This window comes from Eulemur rufifrons, chromosome 16 (genome assembly GCF_041146395.1).
Source record: "Eulemur rufifrons isolate Redbay chromosome 16, OSU_ERuf_1, whole genome shotgun sequence".
Classification (NCBI taxonomy): domain Eukaryota; kingdom Metazoa; phylum Chordata; class Mammalia; order Primates; family Lemuridae; genus Eulemur; species Eulemur rufifrons.
The window spans coordinates 21,885,381-21,897,860 of NC_090998.1; the positions used below are offsets into that span (position 1 = coordinate 21,885,381).

Below are 12,480 nucleotides of genomic sequence, written 5' to 3' on the forward strand. Positions count from 1 at the left end.
TTATATAATGTATGCATTTTCCCTCAATACATTATTATTCAATGTCTTGATGTAGGAATTATGTGTCACATATCGTGGTATTAAACTTCGTTGTCACTCTTAACTGCTAAGTTTAATAATTAAAGACTAATTGATTGAGCATAATTATTACAAGATATAATGTAACTATACTACATAGGCCAGATATTTAAAACCATGAATTTACTATGAACTTTAGCATTCCATGTCAGTAAAAGTGACACTGGACAAATAAGGATCTTTAGCATCAGATCCTTTTGTGTAACAACAGACAAAATTTCTAATACAAGAAATAAATACAAACAAAATATATCAATATGTTTTTCTCTTATTTGTAAGCTGTAAACTATTTTAATTAATTGCTTGAAAAATAGGCTAGCTAGAATAATAGAGAGCTGCCTTTTCTTCAACCCACATGCAAATCTAATTTTCTTTCTAACCATTTCACCTCAGTGGCCTCCTTTTGTATTGCACACTATTCTTTGCTAACTTCTGAATTTCTGTTAGTTTGCTGTTGGCAGGGGTAAGGTTGGAAATAATACGGACTTTCTATTGAAATCTGCTTTCCCCCCTCAATGAGAGGAAGCAAAGCCATGAATATGGCACCCTCATAATGATTTAGCTGGGGCTTAATGAAATTTTCATCACAACCTGCTGTTCATTTTAATGGCCTTTGAAAAACAATGGAAAAAATAGCTTGAGGGAAGAAAAGATTTTTCCCTGGCATATATTTGTGAGCTTAACGTTTAGTTACATTCACTCTATCTATTTTCCCCTCATCTCCATATTACTGTTCTTATCACAGAGCTATAATAATATTTTTTAGTTTTCAGAGTATAAGTTTTATAGTTCTTTTGTTAAATTTATTTCTGGGTATTTTATTCTTTTTGATGCTATGGTACATCACAGAGCTTTAGATCATTTGTGCTGTACGTATTGTCATTGTCCTGATGCTTGGATGACGTAAGGTTTTGGTGATCATCCTCAGGTCAAATCATACCGTTTGATTAATGGAGTCTTTAAAGCCAATTTAACTTTCCAGTTGCTGTGAGACTTATATACATCTCCGTAGATATATTTCCCCATTTTTCTCTCTTTGTAATTAAAAAAAAAAAAAAACACAGAAAATTCCTTCAACATGCTATTCTCTTCTATGATACAATTTTCTGCTTTATTACTTTTTTGGGTGGAGATTAAGATCATCACTTGACTCAAATATGTAAATTACTCCTTGATACATCTCTCAATCATTGCAGTTATTAAATAAACATTCTTGTCCTGGCAAATTATCAATAAAATTGAGTCTATTTACAGTTCTGTATACTCAAAGCACATGTCTAGGAATCTTGTGTATGTAAACATAAATGCATGTTAGTGGTTCTGTATTCATATGGAGATTATCTTTCTGAAACTTAGATTTTTAGATGCTTGCCATGTTCAGTTGATATTCCAATCTTCCAAAAATGTTACTTCTAAATTTTCTCTAGGTCTTCATATTATTTACTAACAAGTTACTCCTCTCCTGAGCTTTTAAAATATTTATACGGGGAAAAGTATAAAAAGTACATTGTTGTAGGAAATACAATAATGAGAACAGTCCAGTGACCACATGCAATAGTGAGGTTTCTTTGTGTCTACCCTTCCTGCTATGGATGCTCTATCTCTTCTCGTTTGCCTGAGGACCTGCTGCTTGATATTACACCTTTCTCCTAATTCTCGATACTTCTTAATGTCTCCTGCTAAGCAAATTTGGGGATAGTATATCCTGCCTCCTCTTTCCTGTTTGGATTTATTCATTGGGCTTCAGCCTGTTAAGCATTTCCAAATTAAGAGTCTATGCACTAACTTAGAAGTCAACAGATACACTCGGGGAATACCAAGTCATATACCTAATTTCCATAAAGGGCATCATCTAAAGATAAACCGCAAAAAGCTACTTGGTAATACAGTACATACAAACACAAAGCTGGTTCTTCCTAGACCTTAGCCCTGGACTCTGAAGGAATTTCAAATAAAAATTAAAAATTAACATGTGAGGGAAACATTTCCTAATTCATTCTATGAAGCCAGAATTACTCTGCTACCGAAATCAGATAAAGACATTACATAAAAGGAAAGCTACAGACCTGTATTTCTCACAAGTATAGATGCAAAAATCGTCAACAAAGTATAAGCAAATCATCAAATCCAACAACATACAAAAATAACTATAAAGCATGATCCAGTAGGATTTATTCAAAGTTTGCAAGCCTGATTCAACATTTGAAAACCACATCACATCAACAGTCTAAAGAATATTCTTATATCAATGCAAGCAGAAAAAAAATATTTAACAAATGCTAACAACCTGTCATGATAAAAACTCTCAAAAAACTAGGAATGGAAGAGAACCTCCTCAACTTGGTAAAAAAAAAATCTACAAAAATCCCACAGCCAACATCATAGTTAATCGTGAGAACCAGATACTTCTGGCCTTATAATCAATAACAAGGCAAGAATGTCCCCTCTTACCATTCTTACTCAACGTTGTACTAGAAGTCCTCACTAATTCAAGAAGATAAAAAAATGAAATAAAAGGTATACTTCTTGGAACAGAAGAAATAAAACTCTTTGTTTGCAGATGACATGATTATCTATGTAGAATATTTGAAGGAATCAATAAAATCTACTAGAGTTAATAGTACAGAAAGACCACAGGCTACAAGGTTAATACACAAAAGTCAATTGTCTGCTATATACCAGCAACAATTAAAAATTGAAATTAAAAATACAATATGATTTATATTTACATTTTTATACCAAAAAAGAAATACTAAGGATAAATATAACAAAATATGTACAAGACCTATATGCAGAAAATTATGAAACTCAAAAGGAATCAAAAAAGATCATAATAAATAGAGAGATATTTTGTGTTCATAGAAAGGAAGATTCAGTATTTTTAAGATGTCAATTCTTCCCAACTTGATCTACATATACAAAAAAATTGCAATCAAATCCAAGCAAATTATTTTGTGGATATCAATAAACTGATTCTAAAGTCTATAAGAAAAGGCAACAGATCCAGGATACTAACACAATACTGAAGAAAAAGGAAGCTGGAGTACTGACACTACCCAACTTTAAGGCTGATTACAAGCTACAGTAATCAAGACAGCATGGTATTGGCAAAAGAACAGGCCAGGGGTGGGGAACCTGTGGCTGTAAGGCCATATGTGGACTTCTGGCTCATTAAGTACGGCCTTCTGACTGAATCCAAATTTTACAGAACAAATCCTTTTATTTTTATTAATACATTTTTGTTCATCTTTTATATTTGTATTTTATTTTCAAAATGAATCTATTTAAATTATCAAAGGATAAAAGAAGTTTTGGCAAAAAAAATCCTCCCAGATTGATCACAATCAGAACAGTAGTAAGCCATAGGGCTAAATTGACGGCTCCTATGCTCATGATTTAGTTCTAACTTCCCCCACCTGACTGGCACCACTATTGCACAAGGCTGGTTGGTGAGAGTTTATGGGGGTCAAGTACACCAGTCTGTTATCAGCTTTTCACAACAGTGCACTGTGTTTCTGTTTGAAGCAGAATTTGTGAATAGTTGCACAGGTTGACAGTATTTTTTAATTCTGTCTACTTAACAGCTTATCATGTCAAAGAAGACCAAGAGAACGCTGAAGGAAGAAAACAGATTTTTAAATGAGGATTGAGAATTGCAATATTATCTTGTTTCTGCTAAAGATAAGATAATTTGCTTGCTTTGTAATACTTTACAAATACTTCTTTGTTTACTTTGTAAAGAAATTCGATGCTCATCAGCATTAGAATACTCATAAGGACAACAAATATTTTAAATTAGAGGGAGAGGCATGAAAAGTTGTATTGCAGAAATTAAAAGATGAAAAGCAAAAGCAAAGACAATTCTCTCAAGCAGTAAAAAGACCTAAAAATAATGCCACCAAAGCAACTTATATACTTGGGGAGAAAAAGGGAAGCCATTCATTGATGTAGAAATTGTAAAAGAATGCACTGTGTGGTAGGATGCTTAGACCCAATAATGTTTCAAAGTACAAACAACTGCCTCTTTTGAGGAGAACCATAACTGATCGGTAGCACGAGTTAGCATTCAACCTAACAGAACAACCTCACGCAATACTTTAAAGGAAAATATATATTATTCAATCACTTTGGATGGTTCAACTGATACTACTGACTTGGTGCAGGTTTTATAATTCATTTGGGTCATAGCAGGTTTTCTTTGCTACAATTACTCACTTTGTGTACTTTTACAAACAGAATACAGGGAATAGATTTCTTCAACAACTGTCAAGATAAATGTCGTGAAGTTGGACTGAATTTGATAAATTTAGTAAGTGTATGTATAGACAGTGCACCTTCCATGACAGGAAAACATGAAGGGTTTATTGCACAGATAGAAAAATTATTAACAGATCCAGATGCTCTCATTTATTTTCCTTGTATCTTGTATCCGCATAATATCTGTGCTAAAGCTACTATTTTAAGTGACACTTTGCAACAAGTTATAAGTATTGTTAACTAATTCATGCATATGTAACATGGCATTGTCAGTTTCGTAACATGCTAAAGTGGAATGATGAAGTATTCAGTGTGGATTTGCTATATTCTAAAGTGTGTTGGCTATCGCAGGGATAGGTGTTAGCCAAAATTTTAGCTTTGTGAGAACAGATAGTTAAGTTTTATGAAGAACAGAATCAGCAATGTGAATTCTTGAAAAGATTTCTATAAGAATGCAGTGTGTGATATCACATCAAATCAAAATGACTTAAATATTTATTTGCAAGGTCAAACTAAGTCTATGTATGGTATGTGGCAAAAAATCCAAGTATTTTGAAAACAGTTATCTTTTTTCAAAACATTTTTTTCAAAAGGAAATTTCAGATGAATATTTTCCCCAGCTGGCAAAGGTCACTGATGAGCAGGATGATAGATGAGAATCATTTGAAGAATATGCATCTGTGATAGACCTATTAATTGGAGAATACAATGAAAGATTCACTGACTTTGAGGATCATGACATCACATTCAAATTAGCATTGCATCCTCACCTAGTTGATATCACCAAGGCACCTAAAGAACTACAGATGGAATTGATTGAGCTCTCAGTAGATAACATTTTAAAGTCATTGTTTGATGCTAAGGAAGATCCAACTGAAATATGGAAAAATGCAGAATACACATGCCCTTGACAACATGTCCGAAAAATACTTTCTTGCTTTTCAGCCACTTATTGTTGTGAATCTACATTCTCCTACCTAACCCAAATCAAGATGCCCTTAAGGTCACAAATGACTGATATCCACCTAGAGGACCAACTGAAACTGTGGACCTCCATGCTGCAACTAAATATTCAAATGCTTTCCAACAAATAGCATACACAAAAGTCATTAAATGATTAGTTAACTTTAAAATTTAACAAATATAATAGCTTTCATTTTTTGAAATTATTAAGTACAAAGTAGCTTTTTTACAAAATAATTTACATTTTTAAGTATGTCTAATTGAAGTTTCTTAAATGCAGTCTTATTTGAATACAGCTAAATAAATGTGGCTTTCCAACATAAAAAGTTTCCCCACTCCTGGAATAGACCAACTGATCAATGAAACAGAATACAGAGGGCAGACATAGGCCCATACAAATACAGAGTCAACTTATCTTTGGCAAAGAAACAAAGGCAATTCAGTGGAGAACTGGAGAAAGAATGGTCTTTTCAACAAATGGTGCTGGAACAACTGGTATGTATATGCAAAAAAAAAAAAAAAAATGAATCTAGACACAGAACTTACACTTTTTACAAAAATTAGCTCAAAAGGGATCACAGACCTAAATTGTAAAATGAAAAACTATAAAACTTTAAGAAGATAACATAGGAGAAAACTTAAGTGAGTGACCTTCGGTTAGGCAGTGAGTGTTTACATACAACAAAAGCATGATCCCTGCCAAAAAAAATTGGTAAGTTGGACTTCATTAAAATTAAAACTATTTTTTTTTCAGAAAAAGACAATATTAAGGCAATAAAAATACAAGCCACAGACTGGAAGAAAATATTTGCAAAACACATTTCTGATAAAGAACTTGCATAGAAAATATACAAAGAACTTTTAAAACTCAATTATAAGAAAATGACTCAATTAATAAATGGGGAAAGATCTAAACAGACATCTCACCAAATAAGATGTACAGATGGCAAGTAAACAAATAAAAAGACACTGGATGTTGTTTGTCATCAGGGAACTGCAAATTAATACAACAATGACATACTACAACATACCTATTTGAACAATAAAATTTAAAAATCTGATAATATCAAATTCTGATGAGGATGTGGAACAAGAGGAACTTGCTTAACTACTCCCTTGGTAGAAATACAAAATCTTATAGCCATTTGGAAGACAGTTTGTTAGTTTCTTACAAAGCTAAACATAATCTTTCTACATATCCCAGCAATCACATTCCCAATTGAATTGAAAACTCATGTTCACAAAAAGACCAGCAAATGAGTACTGATAGAAGCTTTACTCTTAATAACCAAAAACTGGAAGCAACCAATATGTCCTTTGATAGGCAAATGGATAAACAAATTGTGGAACATTCATACAGTGGAATATTGTTCGTTGACAGAAAGAAATGAGCTAGTAAGCCACCAACAGACATGTAAGAACCTTAAATGTGCATTACTGAGTGAAAGAGCCAGTCTGAAAAGGCTACATGCTGTATGATTCCAATTATATGATATTCTGGAAAAGGCAAAAACTATAGAGATAGTAGAAAGGCAAAACTATACAGATAATGAAAAGATCAGTGGTTGCCTGGGATTCTGGAGAAGGAGCGAGGGATGACTAGGTGAAGCACAGGGGATGTTTTAGGGGTGCCAAAAATATTCTGCATGATACTGAAATGGTAAATGAGTGACAATATGCATTTGTTGAAACACACAGACATGTAAAACACAATGAGTGAACCCTAATACAAACAAATTTTAAAAAAATTATTTAGGAATTTGAGAGATACCAGGAAAGAATACAAGGAGAATTTAACTGCATTACAAATGTATGAAACAATCTCAGTAAATGAGGTAGGAAAAAAGTAAGTTACCTAAGTAACTTTGGAAATGAATGGAATCTGTAAAAGGAACTGCACATAAGCACTATACTCTAGTTGATAAAGATATTTCCTATGGTGGTAGCAGTTAACAATTTTGATACTGTTATACATGTATACTGGAATTGAATAATTAAGTAAAGGAATGGTGAATGCTGAGAGCCAGATTTCCCACAATTGGAGTGGGAATGTGCAGATCAACAAGGAATGAAGCTAGAATAATCCATGTGGAAATAGATTAGAGTTGGAGACATTAGTAAGAACTCATGTTTAGCTTAACTTAGATATAGATAAACATTGAAATATTTATAGATATGTATATATATACAAGTTAGTATATACACATATTTCTTTGCTCTGTTAGGTGAGAGGCCCTAAAAGAAATGACCCCCCAGAAACAAGAAGCACACCTAACATCCAGATCTTGCATTCTAATACCATTCTCCAATAAAAGGGACCAGGACTTCTTTGAGAATGGAGACTTCTAGCAATGGAGCACAAAATATATGAAATGAGCCTGCAAGTGTCTTATAATGCCAGAAAGTAAAGAAGTGCTAAACTAATAATAATCATCATCATCACAACCATAATAATAGTGGTATGTGAGAGTGACACCCAAAATATAAAATAAATATCCATGAGTCCATATGGATATAAATGATTAAATACTGATGTTAATAAACAATTGAATACATTAATAAATGGTGGGGAAGAGATAAATTTCCTTTGCAGAAAAATTCATGATAACTTATGTAGATACTCCAACTCTAAAGGAAGGGGAGCACAAGTCCCTACTCTAAGTGTGGGTTGTACATAGCACCTGCCTTTCGAAGACTATGAAAACGGAGGCAGAGAGCAACTTTACAGTGAAGAGATCTGCCAAACACTACTTCAACCAAATGATCAAGGTTGACACAACATTCTTATTATAATTACATAGAAAGTATGCAGTTGATAAGAGGGGACAAAAATGGTGCTTTACCCCGTGGTCTTCCTCCCAAAACTCCAAGCCCCAGTTTGACTAAGAGAAAACATCAGACAAATTCCAACAGAGGGACATCCTGCAATAGACCTGAAGAGTATTCCTAAAAACTTTTAAGGTCATCAAAACCAAGGACAGTCTGAGAAACTTTCAGAGCCAAAAGGAGCCTAAGGAGACAATGACAACTAAATGTAATTTGTTATCCTTGATGACATCTTGAAACAGAAAAAACATGTTTGATGAAAACTAAAGAAATCTAAGTAGATCATGGACTTTAGTTAATAATAAAGTATCAATATTGGTCCATTAATTGTAACAAATATGCCATACCAATATAAAATGTTAATAAGAGAGGACACTGTATATATGGGGGAAGGGCATACATGGGAACTCTGTACTATCTGCTTAATTTTTCTGTAAATCTAAAACTTAAAAAGTCTATTAATTAAAAAAAAAATGTGTGAATTATAATAGGAAACCAGGGCTACATTTTAGAATATTTGGCAGCCATTTTTTTCTAAGTACGTTTAGTGACAGGAGACACGCTCATAGTATAATGTAAGCGTAACTAGGATGATGCAAAATAATTTTAAAAGTATAGATGTTCCTCCACTTACGATGGTGGCACATCCTGACAGACCCCTTGCAAGCTGAAAATATCACAAGTCGAAAATGCATTTTGATACACCTAACCTACCAAACATCATAGTTTAGCTTAGCCTACCTTAAATGTGCTCAAAACACTTACATTAGCTTACAGTTGGACAAAATCACCTGGCAACACAGTGCCCTACAGAACATCAGTTGTTTACGCTGACTGAGAGCTGTGGCTCACCGCTCTGCCCAGCATCACTAGACAGTATCCTACTGCATATTGCTAGCCCGGGAAAAGATCAAAATTTAAAATTTAAAGTACAGTTTATACTGAATGCATATTGCTTTCACACCATCATAAAGTTGAAAAATCATAAGTGGAACCACTGATAAAGCTCATCATGCAAAATAGAATTTGTAAAAATAATGATAAAGAAATATAAGGTTAAGAGTCATATCAAAAGGCTACAATTGCAGGTGACTTATTTTCTTTCTTACAATTTCTTTATGTTTTTAAAAAAATTTTGTTATAAGAGTATGTTATTTTAATATCAGGAAAAACACAATATTAAAAAAATAAAATTGTCTGGGTCCTCCTCAAAACTCAATTTTTATCTCCATGAGAATGAGAGGGGATGTAAGATAACAAAATATCAAAAGTCTTTCGTTGACAAGATTATCTCTAAAATAACTTCCAATTTAAGATCATGAGAATTGTATAAATTATAACCAAAATCTGGATCCTTGCTATACATCTGATAGGGATGCAAAAATATTTAATTACCACATGACTCCTAAACACACTGGTTAACATACATTTTACATCAGATATACTCATAATTTACCAGTGTCTTAACAGACTAGAAATGAGCCCAACTCAGTGTTACATGGTATATGTGCAGTACATTTTTGGTGTAAAGTATATCTTTGCATGTCATTGTGCTTGTTTTGTTTGTTAGCTTTACAATTCCATCTGATTGAAATAGGAAGCATGTTCTTGTGTGCAACATGGCATTCATGCTTAGGATGGACATAGGTTGAAATAGTCATCATTTGTAGCATAAAGGATGATTGTCAATCATATATAAGTTTGTATCAGCTGTTTCATTGGTTTGTTTGCTTTAATTTTAAGATTAGTTCATGTGCTTATCACCTGTAGGCTGCTATCAGTAACTATTAACGAGATTTGAAAGATGAAATCTTAAAAGAAAGACTTCCAGGAATTTGAACAAATGGGAACTTAAAGCATATCTAACAGTTAAAGAATCACTAGTTTTTAATTATACAATAGGCCAAACCATATTAATTTTGGACTATACAAGAAATAGATCTAACTATAAAGGTAGGATCAAATGTATTAACGTATAAGGGTTTCAAAATGCAATGAAATTCTAAAATGATCCTTGAGGAGAAAAATAATGGAGATTAACAACCTAGATGGTGGATATTTATTAAGTAGGTGACTATTCTGGGCTCTCCTGCCACATTCTCTTCCTCAATCTTTTAAGCTTCACTCAACCACAACTTACTCGTGTGTGAAAGTAACATCACAACATAAATTAATGATTTAAAAAATTGAGATAGACGTGCTTAAGTGTTTCTGAAAAAAAAATCCATCTTCATAGCTCTAGGTTTCTATTTTGTCTAATTTAAGAGTATAAATCAAGAAACAGAACTAGACGTTAAATTCAAAATATTACAATTAGGAAACAGCAACAATTTTGTTTTCTTTTCCAGCCTTTACCTTCTGGCTCATTTTTGATGAGCTCTTCCATTTTCCTCTGCTTCAAGGTGTCAACAACATCAGCTAAGCTGCCTTTGCGCCGCTCAGGAGTTCCCAGGGCTGTACTAGACAAGGACTCACCACTCTGTCGCCCACCTTCTTCTGCCTTCTGAGGTGAGGTAGATGAGTTGTGTGGGGCAAATGAAGACATAATTTTATTGCCATCAACTTCCTGAAAGAGAAAGCAAAGTTAAAAGAAATATTTTTGTTTAAAATTCAGTAACTTTTAAAAAAAGATTGGTTATGTGGCTTATTCAGCTGAAACATGTAAGAAAAATGTGAAATGTCACTCTGCAAGAGCAAAAGGAACAAAGAAATTTCAAGAAAGAATAACAACTTTACTGGCTAGCACTAGAGAAGTCAGTGATCAGAGGAGAAAACAAAAAATGGAGATTCTCTCCCTTGAACTGAGTACAAATGACAATATAATCTTATACAAAGTCTATATTGATTAGATTTGTCTATTTTTCTGCTTTTGCTTTAACTTTATGCCAGATATAGTGAGAAAGATTTTTCTGAACATTAAATATTGTGGTCATCTGTGTTAAACTTCCTCATGACTTTGTAATATTTAAAAAAATAACATTATATATACTTTATTTTCATTTTCAGTAGCTACTTCTTGATAGTACTTCTAATTAAAGTTTTAGTTCTCCACCCCCCCTCATGCTTTTAAGAAAGCATCAACCACACAGTTTATTTTAACATCAGACAAGAATATTGCAAGTTCATTTTTGCTTATGCTGAAGACATTTCCAATCTCATTTGTCCTTAAGCACTGTTTCTATCAATATTCTTTGCTACTTTGCACTTTAAGCCTCATTTGGCCTGTAAAACAATGTTCCTGGTGGTTTTTGCTTCTTCATAATCTTCTGTGTATATGAATGAAAAAAATTATTCTATAATTCTAAAATGTAAATCTCTTTGTATTCTATTGTCATCATTTTCCCCCCAATTTATAGCACAGCTTTGGCAATCTGTAAAACATTTGGGGTATATTTTTTCTAAAAGACTCTAAATTGATTTTTCAGACTTTTTCAGGAGGAGTGATATTGAAATTAATTTTCCTACTTAAAGATTTTCCTTGTATAGTCTCTTACTTCCATAATCATTTACTTCCTACACAACAGAGATTTTCTTAAAAATAAAGCTATATCCTAAGATCTTTGAGTCTCACCCTAAGTATATTATTTAATTCTACAGCATTAAAAGTTTCCATTAAAATAGTGTGTGTCTAGTTAATATTCAGGAATAATAGATTATAACTGTTTACACATTTCTTCTTTACTTATTTAAGACGTGTTCTCTACCTATTCAAGATAATAGGATCTGTTGACTCCAGAAAAGTGACAAGTCACACTGGTTGATCACTAACGTTTTTAAGCTAATGTTTTAAACTAATGTTTTGGTGGATATTTTTGACTAGCTTAAAAATATACTAAAATACTTGATTTAAAAACTGACATTCTAATTTTTAAAAATAGATTAAAATAGAGACGTCAAAACAAACATAATTTGTTAATAAGATCTTTTGTTAACAATATTCGTGAGTACAAGGACAATAGCTATGTTACAAACATCAGTTTGTTGGATAGGTCTGAGGCATTTGGGGAAAGCAAGAATAAAAAAATGTGCACTAGCAGAATCTTCCAAATTACAGTTCTAAATCTCAAATGCTTTTGATTTCTTACAAACATTACAGAATATCCCTGTGACTAGCATTATGCCTTGACTGAATATTCTACAGACAATTAGCTTATAGCATACTTGGATTTAGAAATCAATAAGCATGATGTAATAATTACAAGGCCCTGCAAGTGAAGTTAAGGTACACTTCTGGAATTATTTATTTAAAACCCACACATAAAAAAGAGCAAACATGCAAACACAAATGCACACACTCCCCCTAAAAAGAACAATCACAAATTCATTCGGTAAATTAATAGGACTATTTTTATTAAT

The 12,480-nt window shown here is 32.7% G+C and overlaps 1 protein-coding gene across 7 annotated transcripts in view; it reads right to left on the reverse strand.

The window, feature by feature from the left end:
• The window catches only part of SOX5 (SRY-box transcription factor 5), a 1,007,084-nt gene that overhangs the window by 320,752 nt on the left and 673,852 nt on the right, over positions 1-12,480 (reverse strand). For all 7 annotated transcript variants that reach the window (XM_069489787.1, XM_069489790.1, XM_069489788.1 and 4 more), the window contains one exon: positions 10,480-10,690. In XM_069489787.1, coding sequence (XP_069345888.1) covers positions 10,480-10,690 — 211 coding nt within the window. The remainder of the gene's footprint in view (positions 1-10,479; positions 10,691-12,480) is intronic.